Below are 24,890 nucleotides of genomic sequence, written 5' to 3' on the forward strand. Positions count from 1 at the left end.
CAAATACCCCGATAAAATATAATAATAGTTCATTATGCAGCACTTTGCATACAAATCAGTTCAAAGTTAGTCATACAAGATGGCTGCCAGGCAATTTCTCCTCACCCTAGATTTAGCTTCAATAACATTCATACAAAACCGAATTAATACTCTGTTCACTGTCCAGCATCACTGGCTGGGTCTTTGAAATAAAAATTAATGAAATGTTTACTACGGTTACTGCCATCTATTAATAAAACGGAGAGTCTATTTAACGTGAACAGTTTGGTCTTTGTTATTATTGCATAAAAACTATTCTGGTTACCGCCAGAGGGTCGAAAAATGTGGTTACGTTACGAGCTGTCAAAACCCAAAACTTCAAAACATTGTGAAAAATACATATAATACGGGTACTAAACACACGTTGAGAGTCAAATTCACTGAAAATACAAATAAATTTTGAAATATAATGAATTTACTTCCTAAAAGTCACCAAGACTTTAGTCAAAAGGAATATTGGAATACTTTCTTCAAGAAAAGAGGGAAGAAGGCTTTTGAGTGGTGAGTTAACCTATAACATTCTTGTTTATTTTTTTACCCCGATTATGGGCACTCAATATTCGTATCCGTAGGAAGCCTTCGATACAAAACCATTGCATTTTCGTGTAGTGATTCTTCTAATGTAATCATTTTATAAATCTGATAATAATCATATTGTAACCTAAATAATTTCCAGGTATGGTGAATATCCTGAACTTTGTGGGCAAATCCACAAATATGTGAAACCTAAAGACGAAGTATTGATGGTTGGCTGCGGTAACTCCACTCTCAGTTCCGATCTGTACGATGTTGGTTATAAACAAATCACAAACATTGACATTTCCCAAGTTGCTATAAAACAAATGCTAAGTTCCAATAAGGAACGCCGTCCTGACATGAAATTTATTCACATGGATGCCCTAAACATGATGTTTGAAGAAGGTCAATTCAGTGTCGTTTTTGATAAAGGTACACTTGATGCTCTGATGCCCGATGATTCCAAAGAAGTTTCCGAGAGGATTGACAAATTTTTCGGGGAAGTTGGAAGGGTTTTAAGGTTAGGAGGGAGATACATCTGTATATCGCTGCTGCAAGATCACATTTTGAGAAAAATGCTGGCATATTTTGCAAACACCAATTGGATGTTCCGGATAGTTCGATGCCACGAAGCTGAACAGAAAACTGCCGACAGCGGGGAGAGCACGGTGATGCCGGTCTTCGCCGTGATTGTTACTAAGTTTAAACTTCTCCCACAAGTAGTGAGTTACTTTAATATTTATCTTTATTATAATATGTGTCCATAGCATAGACATATGAATATTAGTAGACCTGCCCTAAGTGATTAAAAGCGTATTATCCCCACTCCCCATACCGGTTCCATTGGAGCCGGCTGTGCTCGCGTATGGCCTCAAGTGAAATTTGAAAACGTGACGTCATCATTCTTGTGCGAACTATGGTCGAGGCATCATCGGTTCATTTTACGAAATAACACGGCAAAATGTTGACTTGTGCTATGAAAACTTGTAAAAATAGATGTGAAAAAGAGAATAAACCCAATTGTCGTATTACATTCCATATATAAGCATTATTTTACTTTATTTTAAGCATATTCACATCGTATAATATGGATCAGTTGTAGAAACATATACTATCACATCGAGAAACGTCTGGACGCGAAACACAAAGCTGGTTGGTTGCTGGGAAGTAAATTATGAACATTTATAAAAGTGTCTTAACTAAATACTTAAACGAAATATTCGACTCTGAAAATAGAAGAAATTTTTTGCCGAATTCGGACTTCGCAAATTTGTTCATAACGTGGCGAGTAATTTGTGCTCCCATGTAAAAATGTCTATTCATTCAAGAGCAAATTTTACTTTTAAGAACTAAATGGTGATATTATAATGCGATATGCCTATATACTGTCAGATTGATTTATTGACGAATCACAGTCAGCTTTACCCCCTTCGTTCTTCAACAGTTGATTTTACCCCTCGCCATTATCTTCTCGTCTATTAATTCCTATGTCTGTGGTCCATAGTTTCATTTTATACACACTTTTGAGTCTCAAAGTCTCATGTCATTTTCCTGCCGCTCTGCAAACATATATTTATATGTAATTTTTCTGGTCATAATTTATTTTACAGCACCCTTAGGGTGATTTTTGACAAAAACGGCACTATAAAAATTATATAATATGTTTTATAGTATTAGTTCTCGATAATTTCAACAATCTGTCATAATTCAAATCATTCAAATTTTACTCTCGTTTTTCTACATATCATACTGCAGTAAGGTAGATATTTGCGTGAATCCCATTTATGCTGCCCTGCCAATTTAAAGGCCTTACACACCTCCCTGCTTTCGGAGGCAATATCGGGGCAGTGGTGGAGAGCACCCTAGATCGCTTCCTTGATCACCGCCCTAACTGTCAAATCGGAACCGGGGACCCCACGATATCAGTTAAAATATAAGATACCAAATTTAAAAGTTAATTTTTAAGTTCTGTATAAGATTTTTTCAAGTTCTGTTATTATTTCAGTTCTGTCAAGCTACTAGCCTATAATGTTATAATAGGACATTCGCAGAACCCGAAAATTAATTTTGAAATTTGATGAATTGTTCAAATTCTCCAAAACAACCCGTCCTTAGTGTGAATTGCCATAAAGTTCAGACCAGAGCCAATTCTTGTAGTACAAATTTGCTGCGTTCTTTTCGCAAAACTAATATTGCTAAAAAATCTGCAAAGCGTTTGAGTGATAAATAGTTGTTTTAAATTCATGACATTACATTCCTTATAAAGTAACTGTGTAGGATATCTGGATATTTTTTTAACGTAAGTTTGAGAATCAGTTTTTGGGCAATATTAAGTAGTTCTATAATAGTTTTCAGGCAGGAACCCCAGCACACTATACTATACGAAAGTAGAGACTGAATTATAGCAAAATAAACTATTTTTAATTTGTCCTTGTTATTACATGTCTGAAATCTTTAAAAATATAGATAAGTCTCCTAATATTATTTACCAACATTTCGACACGATCATTCCATCTCAAAAATTTATCTATTTTTACGCCTAGGTATTAATTAGATGTTTTCTACATTTACTAAGGGGTTGCAGTTACACATTTGCACACAATTGTGAATAATCAAGTTATGAGAGGTAGATGGCTGACTTGTATTTGGTTTTTTGTGTATTTAAAGTTAGAATATTTTTAAAACTTCCGATTTTGTTGTCCGGGTTAAATCTTCCCCAAAGGAAAAACTTAACCCTTCCACACACTTTTCCACAAATGATCATCTAGTCAATCAACATTATGTAAGTGCATTATATAAGCAAAATAAATACAAAACAATACAAGAACAACACGTCAACTCACCAGAGATCAAATGGGAAAATAATTCACCGACTCCAGATATTTTCATATCAGAGGGTTCGGCTCGGTAGAACTTCTAACAGGGCCTACAAATCCTACTGATCCCTCAACATAAATATTTAAAAAATCTTTTGTTATCCTACATGTATTCAAAATTACCGACTTTTGCATATTTATATATAAATTTTTTGATAAATCTAATACGCCTAAATTTTTAATTAGAGAGCTAGGTATAATGCCAGTAGCCGAAATAACGAATGGTAATATTTGTATAGTCTGAGAATGCCAAATTCTATTAATTTCATTTCCTAAATCTGTGTATTTTCTTATTTTTTCACTAACAGATTTTACTTAGATAACTATTAACTACTCTTAAACCCGTATCACATTTTTCAAAAGTTTCACTCCAAGTTTATTTCCGATTTTTAGAAAAATAAGCTCACCTATTTCATAGTTGGGTTGAGTCAATTCAGGTTGGGTAAGATCAGGTATGGTTGGGTTGTAACAAGTAAACTGTTAATTATTATTATTCTTATTAGAAATTTTGATCCATATGCATTAATGGGTGTTTTGATGATTAAATTTTTTGTTTTAATTTCCTTGAGTCTCACCTTACAAATGAATCACTAAGGGTGGGTTGCTTCACAGGATTTGAACAGTTAAACAAATTTCAATGTTAATATTGCACTCGAAACAAACATGATTTATAGCCCGAAAAACAGCACTGTTGGTCTTCAGATACGGGCAGGGTCCGAAAAGCATTCCACCAGCTTTCCTGAACGGTGGGCTTCTGAAACTAGTACAAGAAATAAAGTATTTAGGGCACATATCATCAGTAAGCTGACGGGCGACGAAGATATCAACCGGCAAAATTCATCAAATTGCAAAGTTAAAATTCAAACAAGTTTGTTATTGTGTGGATAGAAATATTATGTTCTTATGTAAATTTGTATCTAGCTTGGATGGAATTGCTTTTAGATCCTGGAAGTGTGTATGGGGGGAGACAAGATGCAGAGGATCTCCTCCCCCGAGGAGGTGATATCCATAGTCCGCTCAGCACAGGATGCCGCTCTGGTCACCAATGGACTCACCAACTCCAGCTTGGTGGGACTAGATGAGGTATAATAATATATGCAAATGATCTACAAATTTGAATCATACATTTTACCATTTAACCAAATGTAATAACTGGAGACTTGAAAATTTTCCATTTGCGACTATGCAAATTTTTATACGAAATTCGTAATTTTACAATGCGAATTTTGCCATTTTCACTTTGGGGCAAATAATGCATATTTTTCAGCCGATTTTCTGGTTTATAAAATAAGGACATAAGGCAGCTAACTTCACCTCTAAAATGCAATGTAGATTCTGTCATTCATTTTCGATTTTGTAAAAAAAAAAAATTATGGCGCTCCGCCACTTTTCTTGCTGCCAAATACTTAAAAGTTTACATAACATTACTTTTGTTGCAAAAATTAATTTACGCCCTTGCCGCAAAAAAATAACGCGAATTTCGTCAAAAATATCACAAATTTTGCCAAAAAATAACATGAATTTTTAAGATCCCAATGATAATCTTATTATAAAGGTATTATCAACAAATAATCTTATTAAACTTCTAACTACTAGACCTGTTTCATGGTTTTCATTGCGTACATAGTTGGCGTATCATGTTTTCAGGTTTACTTAGATCTGATGAAGCCTGGGGAAGACACTCCTCGGTACACAGTCCACGTGCTAGATCAGAAGAGCACCCGAGGAAGTGGAGTGTTTGCTGCCTTTATCGTTCCACTTGGAAGGTAATTCAGTTCATTTTACATCTCTAAATAGTATAAAATAAAGTCGCCATCCGCGTCTGTCTGTTTGTGTTCTTCCTAACTACGCAACGGATTTTGATAGGGTTTTCACTGTCATTTAGGAAATTTCTTCATAATATAGCGTAATGTGTCTAAGGCTTGATGCACCGACGCAAGCATACTACTCTGTAGACACTGTGCTCGATCTTAAAGATGCTGTTCATTTTCCTACAGAATTTCGCAATTTCTTGCAGCCCACTGGACTCTCCCCACATAATTGGTGTTGAAAGTAGGGTGTCTTATTATTTTATTACGGAACCTTAATCCACCCAAATTGTGCAATGGTACACGTTTGCAGGTAAAAACTTAATATTCATAATAGTTGGTACAATATTGACCGGATGTGGAACTGGAGAAGTTGTTCTAATTCCCTTGGTTCCTTTAAGACCAACGGATATACCGTTTCAATTTAAACTATTTCAATTTCCAATAAAACTGTCTTTTTCAATGACCATTAATAAGTCAAACGTTCAATGTTGTAGGTTCGAGCATTGAGTGTTTTTCACGTAGACAACTATATGTAGTAGCCCTTTTGCGTGTAACTTCTAATCAAAATCTGTTTGTGCCGTCTATTGAAAAAACAGCTTCAAACAGGACATTCTGTAGATACTGGCAGTACAGTCTTATTTTAATTATTTTTAAACAAACTTTTTGGAACTATCAACTGTCAATGTCAAAGTGCCAAAAATGAATTGGATAGTTCATGTGGCTAAATCACTTGGACACTTAGACGCCACACTACACATTGCACCCGTGCGAAGCAGGGGGCAGATCGCTAGTTTCAAACAAATTGATGTGTTTACATGGCAATTTATTTTATTTTGTCTTTGATTTTGCTGTTATTTACCTATTACATTATCACCCAGTTTTTTCATATTATTATGCTTATTTGTTCAAATCTTTATGACAAGACAATTTATTTTGTTTCTCATTTGGGAGGCGGGCTTTCACTGATGCCAAGAAATTTGATAGGCAAGGGAATTATGTATGTATACGTAATACCAGTTTTGTTCTTCTGAATACTAGTTTACTTGTGGTTTATGCCTTCTGTTTTTTTCGTAAACTGTTATGTAATTTTATTACACCAATGCTGCCAAAAATAATAGATCTTAACCCTGCAGGTATGTTTAAACTAAAGATTCCGGAGTGAGCGATGTGCTAAATTCAAGATAACTGCGCCTACCTAAAAGATGTGCACACAGGATCTTAATTAATATTGCTAATATAATTAACGACTTTGAGTATGAATTAGAGATTGGTAGTATCTGGTTCAAATCCGGGAAATAATTGGGATAGTTAGGAAAACTGTAAAAATGTAGAAACGAAACTTCAAACAGCTCTAATGCAAAACTACAAATTTGCACATTCAACATTGTTCTTCTGGGCTGTCGATTTAATTCTGAATAGATAAAAGTGTGTTATGGGCGTGTCCGTGTGCTGTAAATAAAATCAATTTTTCCTACCTTCTGTTGAAATTAATCAAACACTTTCCAATATCTAAATTCTTGAGCAAATTATCAATTTCATTGACATGTCTGGGGCCTAGGAGTTGAAAATCTTAGTAAATTAGTGATGAAATCAGTTTTCTTTCAAATCGATATAGATTTGATTTATTTGTTTAGCGATATAATTATATACCTACAAAATATTATTGTTTTATTTTGTCGCACTTGAGGCTATTTCTGAAATGGAATTACGCGAATGAATACGTTTTACAGAGGTGACTGCTGATGATGGAGGCACCTGTTTATATTTAACCCACCTTTTCCAGAAATAGCGAGGATTTGAGATCAAACACTTGTTTTTGAGAGATATGTGCCTGATATTTGTGGCTTGGCCCGAAGCCAAACACATTATCAACAAGCTTTCACTACCAGAGTTGAACAACTTTTGGATTAGTGGCTGTTCCGGTAACATTTGGCATCTTTCCGCTATTTCCAATGGGTCATGACTTTTTAGTCTTTTTTTAAGTGGTATATATTATTATTTCTTGTTGAAATCTTTTATCGATATAATAAACATACACACTTCTGTTTAACAGTTGAATCAATCTCAATTTAATTATGTGTAACTCCACAACTTCTCTTATGCATCAGGAACACCTTTATATTAGAATAACGCCCAGCAAAAATCCAATTTTTTTTTAATCCCATTTCACAAGAGTATTCTGTCAGTCATCATTAATATTAATTAAGATATTTGTATTTTTGGAACCAATTCATGGTGAAATTTCATTTTAATGGAATTTTTTATGGATTTAAACAAATTTATAACTTTCTTACATTTTAAAGTGACTTCTTCATGTAAAAACACATTCATAACTTTCTTACATTTTAATGTGACTTCTTTATGGATTAAAACATATTTATAACTTTCTTACATTTTAATGTGACTTCTTTATGGATTAAAACACATTTATAACTTTCTTACATTTTTTTATTAACCCCTCTGGCTGATTTATTCGCTTTTAGGAACACCTCGTACGGTCTTATAGAAATCATTTTGTCTCCCTTACTGTCATGGTGAGAAACATGAACTATGGTTTAGAAAGTGAAAACACCATGCTTTACGCTCAAATCCAGAAGTTAACCACAGAAGAATTAAAATGTACACCTCTATGAAAGCAAAGGTTCCGGCCGCAATTTGAAAACAACTATGACTTATTGTTATTTTTATATAAAATGCCAAAAAATGAGGGGACTGTCTAGTAAAAAGTGTTTTTTTTTTATCAGTAATTTTAGTTCAGCAAAAACATAAGGCGAGACACTTTTAAAACTTTTTTATGTTTGTATTAAAAAATTTAACATTTCAAAAATTGTATGTTTATTTCTAATAATAATATTTGTAAGTTTATTTCATCACCTTTCAAAAACAGTTTTTAGTTTTCGGAAACATTCAGAAATATTCCATTTCTTCGGATTTTATTGCAAAGTGGAAATACTCAAACCCTCTGACGAATATAACAGAGGCATTGAAGGGTTAATGACCGGCTGGTTTCACCATATGACTACCTGCAGAGTTTCAGCTTGATCGCATGTCGGGAAGTGGGATAATTTCCACTTCATTCATTCGATTGAGAAAACAAAATCGAGATTCAAATAGATGTGTTTAAATAAAAGATTATACCCATTTAAATAATAGCAGGTTCTTTTTATAAGTTAGCTTCATACTTAGTCTGTAGTTCTGTAGCTTGCTTCTAAAATGGCCAGTGTTTCAAATTTCATGAGGCCTATGTAGAATTTGCTCTTTTTAGCAAGTTTTAATTTTAAGAAAAGCAATTTTCTAGCATATTAGTGGCTCCCGAAAATTAAAAAATCCTTTCTCGAAATCAAAGGTTCTTTTGGGATTCGGAAGGTAGCCTCAATTTTGAGGCAAAATTGAAAAGACATATGTATATGTTTATATTGAAAATAGACATTAGCCCTTTTAGAAGCAGATCACAGAGTTGACACCAGACTCTAAGAATTTTTAGTAGCCTCCTAATATAGTAATAATAATATATAATTCCATACAAATTATAATGGAGAAATTGCACTGAAAATATTAATATTCTGTGCCCAAAACAAATAAGCCCAAGCACACCCATCCATTTCACAAACAGTTTGTTTATGTAACAATAATTTTAGGTTTTGACTACGTCGATGCATTGATATCATTTATATAAAATATAATCTTGATTATGCCTTGCCACAAACATGGAATATTATTTGTGTAAATTCTCTAATTTTCAAAAAAATGGTAGAGGACTACTGGAGAAGGCCCGTGGTGCATTTGCACGTTCGCCTGTTATGAATAAGCAAAACTATTTGTTTGTAGGGTAACCTGTGGTCGGGCCCTCCCACCTCTACCTGCAATAACATGTCAGTTCCTCTGCAGCTTCTACGGCGGTCACATCTATTCACACCTCCTGTTCTCTGTTCTCTTGGCTCTTATTAGTAGTAGTAGCTATTTGCATCTGTTGTTTGCCCCATTCATTCTCTAGATTTAGATCAAATAGGTAAACAAAGTGAGAACGGTAGATATTTTCATTGTTTTCAACTGTTGGTGACACAAAATTTTGGTGGTGTTCAAAAAAAAGGTGCTTAATCTTAATTATTTTGAATTATTTCCACATTTATCCACACAGGTCATATCCAAATGCTCAATGAAAGATTTTTAGTTGTGATCATTTTTTTGGAAGTAAAAAAGATTAAAATAATAAAAAAACAATTTCTTTGTAGAAATTTTGTCGTTGGTGGCATTGGATACGTGGGGAGAGCTGATATTTAAAAAAAATGGCATTATTGATGTTCTTGTAGATGAAGATTTTTAGGAAATCGGTGCAGCGCCGCTACCAAACAGAAATTTCCCGAAAATCTTCTTATCAAAAAAATAAAACATCGTTTTGGACTAAACAACATCACTAATGTCGAATTTTTTAAACTTCAAGCACTCTATCACACTCAAAAGTCGCGAGTTACATTATACGGCTAACCACCTTAGAATAGACTCATCATTAGAATAGGTGGTTTAAGTTTTTGTTATCTATCTATAATCGGAATAAATAATTTAAAAAAAATTAAAGATATAAAACATTTTTTCTTTATAAAGTACACAATTAATATTTATCACAAAAATACTTTGTTTTTTTTTTAATATGTATGAGCAATTAATAAATCGGTAATTTTACCAAGAGAAACGGTTTAGGACGAGCTAAACATTGTATTAAAGCATATCATACTAACTTATATTATTACCCACTGTAAAAAAAAACTAATTAAAATGAATCGCTGTTACTCTGAATATACATTTGAATTTGACTCATGGAATTAGCAAAACTATACTTCAAACTCAGCATCCTTTAGGTAATATTTCACAAAAATGTATTATTGTAAAAAAATCTACATCAACACACATTTTCAAAACAAACAACTTCTAAATACAGAATGCGACGCATTTGTTTTTAAAACTTGATTCACTGCACTGTTTTTACGATTCATAACATAACATGTAAATATAATATGTTATTCAAGGCAAAAAGGTTAGGACGGGTTGTTTCGGAGAATTTGAACAATTCATCAAATTTCAACGTTAATTTGCGAGTTCTGTGAAAGTCCTATTCAAGTTCTGATATTATATCATTATAGGCTAGTTGCTTGACAGAACTGAAATAATAACAGAAATAGAAAATATCTTTCACAGAACTCGCAAATTAACGTTGAAATTTGATGAATTGTTCAGATTCTCCGTAACAACCCGTCCTTAATCAAACTGATTGTGACATATTGTAATCCTGACATTTCATGTCTATCTCCAAATATATACATGGTTCTAAAAAGCTATTTTGTGTTTTGTCCAGAGAGGCGGATTGGTTGTTCTCCACGCCCGAGGGAAGAAGGAAACTGCTGGAGTCGGCAGGCTACAACCGCCTCGCCATCATCAGCATGCACCGTGATCAGACCTACCAGAGTCTCGAGGTCGTCAAGGATGAGCTGTCCATGAGCGTCAAGTCGCTGGCACCCAAGGGCCTCACCAAGGAGGTGCAAAAAACTGTAAGTAAAAGCAATACTGTTGGATAGTGAAAAATTTTGTGTAGATACTTATGATTACTATAATACTTATGCAACTTTCAATGGGGGTTCTCACTCACAAAAGGCAGGGATCTATTGCACTCCATATATTATTATTTCAAGGAAGAGATATTAGAGGTGAAGTAGAACTGGTTGGAGACAGTATAACAATGTCTAGTTATTCCAAGTAATTCACACACATAATATTTTTTACCGTGTTTATTTTTATCTCTATTTTTTATTCGTTATACGAGAGGGTAGAAGTGTTGTTTTGTGTGCTTTTCGTTTTTGAGCCATCGCAAAAACGACAAACTCATAAAACAACCATCATCAAAAAATTTACAACAGCCGAAAGGACGACTTCTCCAGCGCAGTGCTTGGGATACTGACTGGGGAAAAATAGCTGTACACGGTTCTACCGGCAAAACCCGGTACTTCAAAAACAAACCCCTCCGCAACATCAATTCGGTTTCTTTTGGGTACCCCCTCGTATGTGTGTCGGAATAAAGTATTTTTACACACTATGAGTAGCGTTTAAATGTGTGGAAGATTATTATTTATTATTATTATTATTATTATTTATGTAATGAGCAGGCAGCATTCTGCTGATGCGCTCATATCTGATTTCACAACAATTTTGACAGTAATTGAGTTGTTTTAAGTTTGAACTAAGTCCTTTCTTCTCTCCAAATGTGAATCCAATAGAGCTTTGAATTGATTTATATTTGTTGCATCGATGACATGTTGTGGGAGTTTGTTCCAAGCATCCACTACTCTATTTGCAAGGAAGTGTTTTCTAGGATTAGATGCAAAAGGCGTTTTGGTAATTTTTTTTGAGTGTCCACGGAGATTTATATTTTTATTAGTAGTGAAGATTTCTTGGATGCTAGGGCAACTGTAATGTCCAGATAAAATTTTGAAAGTTTTTAGTTTGAAATTTAGAGTTTATTTTTTATGATTCTGATCATTGGACTAAAAATGTGTAATTTTTTATATTTTCATTCATAATTATTACTGATTTTAAAAACGATCTGAAACCGCACCTTCTGAAACGATTCCAACTGGCTACAACGTCATTATGACTTACAAAACGCCACTCGCTGGTAAGGCGGCTGTCACCAACGTGGCCCGGCGTGACGTCAACACTGCCATATTCACGAATAAATATGATCTTGTCGTTTTGGCAGCGGAAAATTTATTCATCACCATAAAAATACCTTCATTACAGTAATTTTTGTTAAAAAACAATTTTTTTTCTGTTATTTTTGAAAATGTGTGGCTTATACTATTATGCAAAATAATTATTATTATACATATGTAATATGATTTTGTCAGCCTCCATGTTGAGTGGTTATGATCCTTGGCTACGAATCCGGAGGTCGCGGGTTCTAATCCCGGTGTGAGCAAGTAAATTTTTTTTGGACAATTTGTGTTATTTATAATTTATAATAATATATAGTATATTTGCAGCACGTTCTAGAGTGGTAGTTACTTTCAGTATCGTCATGGTAACGACGATGGTGAAGACCATCATTCATAATCGAAACGTTGCTTGAAATGTCTTTAGCCATGTTTGGTGACCAGATCTATATAGTCCCTTCCCACTACTTCAGCTTCACAAAATACCCCAATTGGGAATTCCATAGCCTCACTGGCTTCAAACAGTGGGGACTCTTGTGCGATACATACATTAAAAAAAAATATAGTATACAGCCATCTAATAAAACACAATTTCTCTATAAAAAAAATTGAGAAAGCGATCCGTTACATATTAAACATTACGTTGGACTGAATTGAAATCTTTATGTCGTAAAGTATAGGTAAATTTGAAATTTCTGATACATTATAACAGTGTGTAATCACAAATTTCTTCGACACACAATTAAAATTTAATTTAAATGTTACCTTTTGGTTCTGAAAAACTGTTTGGCTATTATAATAAAATAGAATTATGAAGCAACTTTTTCGCATGTTGTAAGCTTTTAATAATCATCTATACATTTAACTCTGCTGCTATTAATCTGTTCTGGCCAGTGGTCATGTGTGATAATGTCTTCTATAAATCTTTCAACCGTCAGCTGTTCTGCGAAGTAATCACGCCCTCCTGACAGTTATGTGATTGATGGCCTGCCATACATAAATAGGATTATGAATAGCGCCGAGGTATTAATAGCCCTCCTGTCTATTTCAGATCCCGTACCTGTCTCTGGGACTGGACGTGGGCAAGAGAGATACGGTGTTCAAGGGTTTCTCCGAGTTCTCCGGAGAATTTGTGGTGGAAGATGTGGTGGGAGGAGTGGGTAACACCTTCCGCAGACTGATATTCCTCAAGAATCCATTCCTTATACAGTCTGAAGCTAAATTAAAAATCGGTAATCATTTTGTTTTTTTATTTGTTTCGTGTATTGTGCATGTACACTTTCTTGCAAAACAAATAATTATTATGTTTTTAGACGGATTATGTAGTACAACATTTATTAGCCTCATGGGTACAGAAATATCCACTCGAGCGATTGTTGTTGTATATATGCATTTACCATATTATTTAATTAATACTATTCCTCAAAATATTAATATGGATACATATCCACCTAGATTTCACCGTCCATCCTATTTTTTTTGGTTTTATAACTTTGGAACATTATGGCGAGCAATCGCTCGAAACTTTTTGCAATCTTGGCATAATATGCCAAAAATCACTCGAGTAGATATGAAGTTGATTTAACCCATATAATAACGAAGAACAATAGAAATGCCTTCCACATACATAAATTTGATTGGAAAGCAATGTCGTCACTGACTTAGAACCTTTTCGTTCTAGTCTATTTAGCATGCCCTCTGTCTTTATTATGCTCACCTGATATCATATATCGCCATCCCTTAACCTTTTCGTTTTAGTCTCTTAAACATGCCCTCTGTCTTTCTTATACTCACCTGATATCATACATCGCAATCCCTTTTGATTTTCGTAATGATGGTGAAACACAGTTCTACATATTGACCCGTAGAAACCGGCAAAAATATTCAATAAATAAAAATACATTTTTGTTAAGGCCAATATGAAGACAATACCAAACTTGATAAACTAATATTTTGATTTTTGTGTACAACAAACCCAGTAGAAGTAATATCCAAAGGCATAATGAATGTATAAGATTGACACTGCAATTGCAGTGCTTTATGATGTGCGTGGGCACAATTCTTCAACACTGCAATGGCAATGGCTCCAACTTCTAAGGGTTAAATCTAAGCAGAGAATCGTCAGACTTTTGGATCACAAAACACACCCTCATGTCTTTATTGTATGATTTAATCTTTTCAGAGATTATTTTTATTTTCTTATATGACACCTTACAAGAGCTTTCCAGTATGTACTGCATACACCTGAAGAGATAACATCGTCACCTATTTGGGCGATATTATGAGATGCATTTTTTTTATTTGCTTTTGAATTTTAAATTTCAGTTACGAGAACAATTAAGGGAAAATTCAAGATGATGGTGGACCCTGGGTACCTGGCGTGTTCCCACCACATCTACATGACCGTGGGAGTGCAGCTGGCCATACAGAACCTGCAGGAGCAGGAGTCCCCCAGGATGGCAGTGGTGGGGCTGGGCGGGGGCGGCCTCTGCACCTTCCTACACCGCTGCTTCCCCAAACTCAGTATCCAGGCCGTGGACATCGACCCCGCCATCCTCCAAGTGGCTATCTCCTATTTCGGACTTCATTGTGACGAGAGATTGGATGTTTTGATACAGGACGGAATAGAATTTATTAAAAATTCTAAAGAAAAAGGTAAAATCAATAATTAAGTACAAATAAATTGTACGTAATTAAATTAATATTTTACAGCGCAACTGAAGATTGGTACTGATCAAACTTAGAAATGCTAGGTAATTTTGGATGCCAAGGCCAATTTGTAATTTTTCTTTTAATGTATTTTCTTTAGTTCTACTTGATATGCCTATTTTTACTTTTGTATTTTTTCAATATCTTCTTTTTAATTTTATTTCAAGTTAACATTACTTTGAAGTCTACTACTTACAGGGTGTTCTAAATATCTACATATTATACTTTCTTCAGTAAGTTAATTTCTTCTGCATGACTTTTTTGGGAAAGATGTTTTTGTGAAATTTGTTTTGAAAGTACAAAGTAAAATTCAACCAATTAATATAGTGGCATAGCAACCAAATCCCAAAAAGAGACCCATACATTTTTCTGCATGCCAATTTTAATTGTCTTATGCACTTGCAGTTTTATCTTAGGAACGAATTTGCAGTGAGCCTCCTAAAAATATAAAATAGGTGAACTATGATGGTGATACATACTGTTAGACGCAGACTATTTACCCAACTGGAAGTACATGTTCACATGGATACATAAATGTTGTCCTACAGAGTTAAAACTATAAATGACTTAAGGTTATACGCAACGTACGTTATAATCTACGCGTTCATAGGTGATATAAAATATTATTTATCCATGTGCACATAAACTTCCACTTGGGTCTGCGTCTAAATATGCACATGCATAGTTATGACATAGTGCCTGTAATAAGTAGTGTACTTACTCCTAGTTACGAACCATGTGTGCCATTTTATATGTACATATTCCAAATTCCAACATCTGAATCATTTGTGTAGAATTGTTTATTTTCTTATTTTGAGTTTCCTTGTCTTTAATAAATTGTAAATATTATGTACCACTTATTCCTCCTTTATTTAAGTGTTTTTTCTCTCGTGATTTGTAAACTTTAAATAAAATTTTGTAAATCTAATTTGATCTTAATATTTTCAGGAGACAAATTTGATGCCATATTGTTCGACGTGGACAGCAAAGACATGAGTGTCGGCATGTCGTGCCCTCCAAAGCAATTCCTGGAGAATGAAGTCCTCGAAAATATTAAATGTTGCATTGGAGACAAAGGTAAGCTTATCTCTTAAATGAGTTAATTTGTGGTTTTTTCTATGTAAGGTGGACTGTAGTAAAAAGTGACTCAAACTAGGAGAAGTGAACAGTGAAATTGGGAAGGGATCTGACTTACCTTTTTTGCACTGTATATTTTGGTGAGAATCGATATTTTGGCACAGGGGGATCACTGCATAAGTGTAATAGACTGTAAGGTCACTCAGGTATGAACTCCACAATGTCAGACAGGGACAGGTAATGGACAACAAGTTGGGTGGGAGAACGAGCGAACATGTGTTAAAGGGAGATGTATATAGTTGCACCAATCAAGTACATATCAACGACTCATGTTGAAAAATAACCTGGAGTTCAAGAACCAAATTCCATACTACGTTTAAAGCCTCACCATCTGACCCATATGTGTAATCTTTTTCTACATTATTATGTATTTAAAGCTCAAAGGATAAAAAAATATGTTTTTCTGTTTTGCATTCTACAGCCAAATTTGTATTGTATATGTATTTAACATATTTTTATTTTCAGGCTTTTTTGTACTTAATTTAGTTTGCCGAGACGAGAGCTTGCGTAAGAAGGTGCTGGGAGACTTGAAATTAAGCTTCAGTAATATTGCCTCCTACAAATTGCCCCAGGAAGTGAATGAGGTGTTCTACTGCACCAATATCAGCTCCATCACTGGGTGGGCAGATGTCCTGGAAACCGCTTCTAAAGCCGTCAACGCTAAAGCCATTGAGAGCAAGTTGCAATACGAGGATGTGGTTGACATTCCCGCTCTGCTAGAAGCTTTGGATATTAATGTGTGATTTAATAAATAAATTTATTTTTTTAATGTTTATTTTTTTCTTTTTGATAATAGAAAGTAAGTTCATTTATTATTATGTGCTATCAATGGTGCTCATGACAGCTGGAAAGTTCTATCAAACTTAACAATCAACATCACAACATCTAACAGCAACTTTACTTATACATATTCAAATACTTTGTATGATACTTTATACATATATACATATTTAGCTTCAAACGTTTCTGGAATAATGCGACCGAGTGCTTGAGGTGATATTTTATTTTATTGTACAACAGAACATTCATTCCAGTTACAGTACAATTTTACATCATATCAGCATTTAGGTAAGTGACTCTTCAATAATTGTTTTAGATTATTTAGAGAACAGTCACTTACATCTAAATTCTTTGCTAGTTCGTTCAACAGCACCACTCCCCTCGTCATGCTATGCTTTGCCAGGACGTTGGTTTTGCCTTTTGGTACTCTGAATAAGTCATGGTATCGACTTCGGCTGTAGTGGTCTCTATATAAATAAAAGGCGATGTTCGTTCGTGTCTATAGACTGAAAAACTTCTCAACCGATTTCATTGAAAATTTCAAAGTGAGTTCTTATTAGTGTTCCTAGGTTGTTTGATCGGTAGAAGTCGGGGATGCATTGAGATTTCGAAAAACTCGAAAATTTCGTAAAGCCCGGACAACGCCAGGGACTTCAGCTAGTTGTAGTAGTAAACTTGAGGTCTTCGTAACTTCTGCCAGTTACGAGAAATCTTTAAGTTGCCATTCTCTCACGTAGTTGATATATAGTTTGTCGCAGAATTGTATAATTTTTTTTTTAAATTAATGGTGTAACTACAGTGGGTTGCCATATTAATAGGGACAGTTTCAATATTTCCTGATTTTTATGTTTACGTTGTCTCTACTTCTAAATAACTTGGATATGATGGCCATTACTTCGTTATTTTTGTTGCTGGTATCACCACTGACACTTTTAAGAAGTGGCAACACTCGCAAAGTGCCACATCCCTCGAAAATTTAAGGTTTTTTGCACGTGGCCAGCATTTTTGTGAAAATGCGTGATTGAAGTTTTGGTAAATAAATATACATTATAATTATATTTACGAGTTTTAACAGTTTAGCTATACAAAAATGTATACAATTATTAATTATCTATTAATTTCTGTAATTTTTTTTTCATATCTTATTTCAGTGAATAGTTTTTCCATATTGAGTGAAATGTTCTGTTTTTTCAGTATGGCTAGGTCTTCATACACGTCCCCAAGAAAATTTCCGGAAGTGAAGACACTACTTTTAAACACTCAACATTCTCAAAGGGATATAGCAGCCATTACAGGTATTTTAAAGTCTGTGGTTAACAGGATAAATTAGAAAATCAATCAAAACCTGCCCCTTGAATTGGATCACATTGGAAAATGTAGCAGAAAACGAATCACTACACCTCTTATTGGCCGCAAAATCAAAGACGTCTGTCTCCAAAATCGCAAAAAGAGTATGGCTAGTCTGACCTTGATGATCAACGAAGAAGATATCGAAGTCTCCCAAAGGAGAGTCCAGAGGATATTGGCTGAGGAGAACCTCATTGGTCATCGGCCAGCTAAAAAACCTCGCCTCACAGTAAATATGAGGGAAAAACTACTGGAACGGGCCAACGCGCACCAAAACATGACTATAGCGAACTGGAATATGGTAATTAACATTTTAGTGGTTTTCAAGCTCTCAAAAAATTTCATTAGTTTGATTATGGCCCTTTTTTAAGGTGTGCTTCTCTGACGAGTCCATATTCCAAATTTTGTTGGATTGATCATCGTTCGTCCGACGACGCCCAGGAGAGAAATTTCATCCGGACTGCCTTGTAGAGACTATCAAACACCCTACCAGTATCATGATGTGGTCAGTCATCTCTTCCAAAGGGATGGGGCGCCTCCACATCGTGCAAGGGACTATGAGGCAGGATCAGTAGTATCAGTACAGACAAATACTGGAAAATCGATTACTGCCTCAAGTCGGAGAATGGTTCCCTGGTTACCAGGAATACGTCTTTATGCACAACTCCGCACCCTGTCATAAAGCCAGGACAGTCACTGCATTCCTGGATGAAAAAAATGTGCAGGTTTTACCTTGGCCGGGGACTTCCCCTAACATGAACCCTATTAAAAACCTGTAGGAGCTCACCAAGAGGGAGATTGTCAAGGAGGTGATCACAACGAAGCAGCAGCTCATCAAAACCCTCATCCGGGTGTGGCATCATTCTCCTGACCTAAAGATTACTGCAAAATTGTGCATTGAGAGTATACCACGGCGTGTACAAGCTGTTATTGCGGCTAAAGGCGAAATTACGAAATATTGACTTTTTGTTCGATAATGTTTAAAAATAATAAAAAAAATAAAATAAACGTAGATTAAGGACAAATACGGTGTTTAATTTTTCTAAATTCAATGTCCTTGTAAATAAATAATAATAACCGCACCTAAAATCATAAACATCTGTGTTTTATGAACACAAAGTGTAAAAAACACATTTTCCATAGGTGTCCCTATTAATATGGCAACCCACTGTAAGACAGCCAGAACTTCCAAATAACGTTCTTGGTCCATACGCAAATTATTGTGCCAATTTTTCAGAGCGAATTTCAATTCATTCATTAAGTTTATATTTGAATATTCATAGTTCTCTTTCTTTCAATGAATCGTTATACCAAACAGTACATTGTTCTGTCCTTCTGGCTTCTTTAATAGAAAAAATAATTAATTATTTGCTTCTTTCATTTTTAACAATGGTCCAATTGCAGCGAAAGCATCATCAGTGGACGCCGTGGAAAAAATTGATAGGACAGCACAACCACTTCGTCTGATGTCCGCCAGAACTGATACCAAATCAAGTATACTTGAAGGTGTGTAGTTATAAGGTCGATCAAGTGTACTTGTGCAGGTCTTCAGCTCAAGTATACTTGAAGGTGTATGGCAGGCCTTAGTAATAAATGTAAACTATTCATTTTTAACCAGCTTAATTATTAAATTCCGAGGGTCCTTCTAATATATGTTTTTATAAATTTTACTCTACTGATAAACAATCATTTACCCCACATTAATGGTTTTTTATCACTTGTGTCAAATTTTAAACACATTTATTAGCAAGGCCCTAAATGTGTACCTAGTACACAGTGTACACTGAGTACACAGCACTAGAGCTGGAGGGATTTTCTAGCACTGCAAGGAAAGGGTTAATGATAACAGGAAAATAAAATTACCAGCTCGTTCTCGATCAAAAATATATTGTGAATATATACAATGACTAATGACAACACTGTCACTCCTCCGAACATTGAAACAGAAATAAGCTAAAGGTTTAAGTAATATTTACCACTATCGGCGCTTTTCAAGTCAACCTTCTACATTTAGAATGTCTTGTATGTCTATAAGACAACCGTAAAATTAACACACTACATTAGTGGGCTATGGATTTCTGAGACTTGGTTAGAGCGGGTCTTTTACTAAAGGATACTTAGGAAGTTTACGACTTTAAATAAAAATATTTTTTGATAAATGTCCGAGTTACATTTACAACATACAAAATGAATCCTATAGCATAACATGACTTAAAAAAAATAGTACAATTTTACTCATAGAGTAAGAAAAGCTTTTAAATAACATTTCCTGTACAGAAATGAAACACACAGCTAAAAATACATTAAAAACGGTTAAAATTAAAAGTAATTACTAAAATGCAATTTAAAAATACATATTATTTTCTTTCACGTGCATATGGTTGATGTTTGGTAGAAAACACGAAAATGCCAAATCATATTTTACAAGAGAAGCTTTTGAGATGTTTGACATTACTAAAGCATGTAGCGATTTCAAACTGCAGTTATGGTGGCTCTAGTGTCTCTACAAGCCACCAATATCTGCGTCAATTGTCAGTGCTCTGCATGCGTGAGAAACATGTCATGCACAGCTGAGAATGATCTACTGAATAATATATCGAATAGAAAATGCAACTGCCGCCGTTCGACTGTGCAAACCAGATAAACTGCAACAATTTATCATACACACAAATGATAAATCTGCGCAGATCGGTTCAGACAAATAAAATCGCTACTTGTGTAGCGAACATTAGTGAGTTAACTATGATTCAGTTAATAATTGTTACACTATCTAATGGGTCTAGGCTTATTACATGTCTTACGAAGTGAATCATCTTTGTGGGTCTTTTCTCAAACACAATGTTAGTTAGTCCTTTCAATAAAACATCAACCATATTGAACATTTTCTGCCAGGAAAGTACATATTTGAAAAGTTCAGTATCTGTATTTTGAAAATTTTAACTGTAAGATTTTCTGACAGTAGATTTTTTTTAAATATACACTATTAGTGGTTATTTATTCAAATTAACAGAATGCAATACATATGTATATGAATTTGCATAAGTTTAATTTATCTGTCTAAAAATAAATGGTTAATTCTTAGACATTTTAAAGATCATAGGTACATCATCAAATAATAGGAACACAATTAAAGAATCCTATCCTAACAATTTGGCAAACAACGACAAAGACAATAACAATAATTTAATATTCAACTAAATTAGAGTACATCCAAATCCAGCCCAATTAAAATCATTGAAAATAGACAGTCAGATTGAACAAAACAAAACATAAAAAAGTGTGATTTTTCACAGCCACAAACATTTATTCATACATCTTAAATATCAGATAGTCTTCTTAGAGAGAAGATTCTTCTCTCATTTATTATGTACAGGCAAACACAACTATCAAAAATTTGATGTGAAAAATAACACTCGTTTCAATAATGACAAACCACAAATGTATCACAATTACAACAATAAAATCATAATTATGTATAGTAGTCCCAGAGAAAGGTTGTATGTGACATCATCGTTCTGTTATCTTGTCTTTTTCGTTTTCATATAATACGTGTGAGAAGAAAGAGGACGATCGTCGATGACGTATCAGCTGTCTTTGGGACAACTTTGAAGCGAAACAGCACAAAATTGAGCTATATAAGTTTATACTATTAGTATTATTACTGACATAATTTTTTTTTCACATGTAATTAAAAAAAAATGTTTTGTTAAATTTAGACATTTATGCACTTAGTATAAACATAAGTGATCAAAGATATTAGAAGAACGAGATATGCTTTGTTGGCCGCCGGACCGTAGGCGGAGTACTACCTAATTAGGGTACTTTGAATACTATCGGGACGTGTACGCACAGAAATCTGTTCTATGTATTAGTGCGGATACCTTAGCGTAAGCGAAGGTGTGCAGTAGTATTGGTGAACAAAACCGGCGACACTGGGCAAAACAATTCCACACAGTATGAACTGCTCATAGCACATCTCGTTCTTCTAATATCTTTGTAAGTGATACTTTAGTGACTACACGTAAGCACAGAATAAAGAACACGAGAAATGCGATGTGGGCGTGTTTTGTGATGCAAAAGTCTGACCAATTTTAATATGATAAATTTGTTTTATATCATTATGAAATTTTCATATCAATCAAATTTAATGGCGATATACAATATCAGGCAGTGTAAGAGATATAGAGCGCGTGCTAAATGGGCTAAAACCAGAAAATACCAAGTCAGTGGTGACATCGGTTTCCATTCAAATCTACATTTCTAGTGTACTTGGGTAGTTGGGAAAGTGGTGGGGCCCCTCAACTGTACTCGGTGCACGCAAGTATGTATTTCTCACAGTTTTTCTCTTAGTTCTGATGGAATATCTAATATTGAAAGCGGCCATTTCTGACCAAAATGATGAAAAAAGTGTGAAACAAACAAAACATTTCATACATTGATATTAAATACACAGTGAGAGCTAAATATACTTGATTTCATCACTTAATAGTTTGCAGCAAGCGATCGGTTGCCTTTTAAAAGTGTGGAGGCCAATTTTGCGTATTCTATGACGTATTTGGCTTACACAAGTCACCCAATATGGCGCTAACCACCATACATTGAAATTATTACTCAAAAGAATAAATTGCAGACAAATATCTCTCATATTATAAAGAAAACATAACTTTAAAAATAACAAGAATTCTTTGGCATCCATTATTTATTAGGTTCCACATCCGCTGCACCGAAAAAAATTAAACAGTGTTCAAAATTAAGTAATTTCAGAAACCTTTTTAAAGTGATACCTGTTCTGTTATTTTAACAAACCTTGTAAATCAGATTTGTCTTTAAATATTGGAAATAATCATAAATATCGACTAACTGAATCTGATGTCAATGATTTAATGTAATGGGATCATACCCAATTACTTTAGTGATTATAGGCAGTACAAACATTTTTCAATAAATAAATAGAACCATAATATTTATTTTATCCCAGAGGGAAAGAAAGATCCATAAAAATTAAACTTCTTCACTTTTTAGAAATTCACACTTTTGTAGATTAGTTCGAGGGCGGTGTTTATTCACCATTATTTAAAGTCGTCTTCTTTGTGTAAGGTTATAATACACTCTACTCATAAATTATATTTTAATGTTGACTAGGTTATAAATAAAATTGAATGCGTCTTTATTCACTAAATTAGCATCACGAAATCAGACATTCGGGAGTAAATAAGCAAAATGTGTATTATGATGCCGAAATGATAATTATTAACACTAACAACATTCATTAAATAGTTTGTAATAATATACTAAAATAATCTAATTGAAATGGTCTTTAAATCTTTTCACTTGTTTTGTCACTGGAAACTTTTAAAACACTTTTTTGAAGATGTTTTTTAATGATTTCGCCTTGGATTTCTTTTTTTTAACAACAGAGTCAGTTGTTGCAGAACTGCTGGCTTGCGACACATCTCCAATACTAGACCAGTTACTGAGCTGCGGAGACTCTGTCCCGGCTCTCACCTGCCTCTCTTCGGAGCGGACCTCCATCTCCTCGGCCTCTACTTTGGTTGGTGTTTCAACAATGGGAGAAACCCCTCGAACTGAATGGTTGGAAGCTACACTTTTGGAGCTCTGGCGGTGGACTGACCCTCGGAAAAAAGCCGGAGAGCTGAGTCTGCGTATCTTTTCAGATTTATCACTGTCGGGAGTTTTCATCCCAAATATGGATCCATTGGTTTTAGGGAATTCTTTTTTGGGAGTGATGCCATTGGTACTTGGTCCTTTCATTTCTCCCATTTTACTGAAATCTACCATCTCCAGTTCCGGGGCTATGAACTCCGCTTCATCTAGAGCAATTGGAATTTCTACTCTACTTCCGTTCATATCAGGCCTCGCCCAGATCTCACTATCGGGAGTTTGTGGTAACTCCTTTACAATATTAACAAGCTGCGCTTCTGTGGGAACTGCGATGGAATTGCTCCGTTGGAATATGGGTGACTTGCGTTTCCTTTTCTTTTTTTCCAATTTGATGGTGTCCATTTCCCCTATTTCAGTGCCTCGTCTTGTAACAGTCGGAGCTTCTTCAGAAAGCCTTCGCCTTCGAGCTTGTCTCTGTTCTGCCGCATGGCTCGATATTATTTCTTCAGTAGACCTTCTCCTGGGTTTAGAATTTTCCCGAGATTCTTTTATTCGAAGTTGACTAGCATTTTTCTCGGGAACGGGATTTGGTGGATTATTTCTTTTGAAAATGTAAACAACGAAAATAGTTAAAAACACTTGAAGCAACATAACTTTGAGGAGTGATGCACTTCCGAAGAAGCTATCTCTGTCTGTGAGTAATAAACTAACAGACGTGGAGAGCTGAGCAATTTGCTGTTGGAGGAATATCATTTCTTCGGAGCTCTTGTGCTCTCTCTCTTCTGCCTTCTTGCTCTCCTCATTCATGGTGATCAAAGTCTTCTCAAATGTCTTCTGCATTTCTTCCATCTGCTTCTTGTAGCGTCTGCTGAGTTCTTCCAAGTACTGCCCGGACAAGGACATGTTTCTCTCCAAAGCCTGAAACAGACAAATTCATACATTACTTACTCACAAATAACTCTTACTCAACAACTATTAATAAATTACACCTTTTAAATTAGTATATAATACTAGTGCAGACCCATGAGAAATCACAGGATAGTTTGAATTCTTGAAAAATCAATTTTAAATAAGAATTAAAATAATTTTCGGTAAATATTTACCTAACCGTCGCACTTTTAATAAGGCACATATTATGGAAATTAGACTTCATTTCAGCTTAATTACTACAAGAAACAAACATTTATGTCGAGAGAGATGGTAAAAGATGCATTAAAATCCCATTTTTATTCAAAGTTCAAAATTTCCCAAAAAACGTTCCTTTGCCGCCATTTTGAATTTTTTTAGAATGGATTTGACTTTTACCAAAGTTTTTTTTTCATATAAATACACATAAATTACTTAATTAATTG

General features: G+C 34.5%; 2 protein-coding genes across 3 annotated transcripts in view; one reads left to right on the plus strand and one right to left on the minus strand.

Moving 5' to 3' along the window:
- The first annotated feature begins 343 nt into the window (after positions 1-343).
- LOC149424134 (eEF1A lysine and N-terminal methyltransferase homolog) lies at positions 344-16,562 on the plus strand. Its single transcript, XM_089631176.1, has 9 exons — positions 344-540; positions 716-1,277; positions 4,374-4,514; positions 5,079-5,197; positions 10,593-10,785; positions 12,995-13,175; positions 14,269-14,598; positions 15,601-15,729; positions 16,255-16,562. The coding sequence occupies exons 1-9, from the start codon at positions 449-451 to the stop codon at positions 16,530-16,532; spliced, it is 2,025 nt and encodes a 674-aa protein (XP_089487302.1). The 5' UTR covers positions 344-448; the 3' UTR covers positions 16,533-16,562.
- Positions 16,563-19,786: 3,224 nt separating this feature from the next.
- Positions 19,787-24,890, minus strand: part of LOC149424135 (SUN domain-containing ossification factor) — a 101,332-nt gene continuing 96,228 nt past the window's right edge. For both annotated transcript variants that reach the window (XM_089651294.1, XM_089651295.1), the window contains one exon: positions 19,787-24,456. In XM_089651294.1, coding sequence (XP_089507420.1) covers positions 23,269-24,456 — 1,188 coding nt within the window. In that variant the 3' untranslated portion in view covers positions 19,787-23,268. The remainder of the gene's footprint in view (positions 24,457-24,890) is intronic.

The sequence above is a fragment of the Hesperophylax consimilis genome, chromosome 4 (assembly GCF_061612785.1).
Source record: "Hesperophylax consimilis isolate HC1 chromosome 4, BYU_Hcon_1.0, whole genome shotgun sequence".
Classification (NCBI taxonomy): domain Eukaryota; kingdom Metazoa; phylum Arthropoda; class Insecta; order Trichoptera; family Limnephilidae; genus Hesperophylax; species Hesperophylax consimilis.

Coding starts and splice junctions, on each gene's coding strand:
- LOC149424134 (XM_089631176.1), top strand. CDS start 449: ATGAATTTACTTCCTAAAAGTCACCAAGACTTTAGTCAAAAGGAATAT. Junction 541..715: donor GGGAAGAAGGCTTTTGAGTG/GTGAGTTAACCT, acceptor AATAATTTCCAG/GTATGGTGAATATCCTGAAC. Junction 4,515..5,078: donor GCTTGGTGGGACTAGATGAG/GTATAATAATAT, acceptor TCATGTTTTCAG/GTTTACTTAGATCTGATGAA.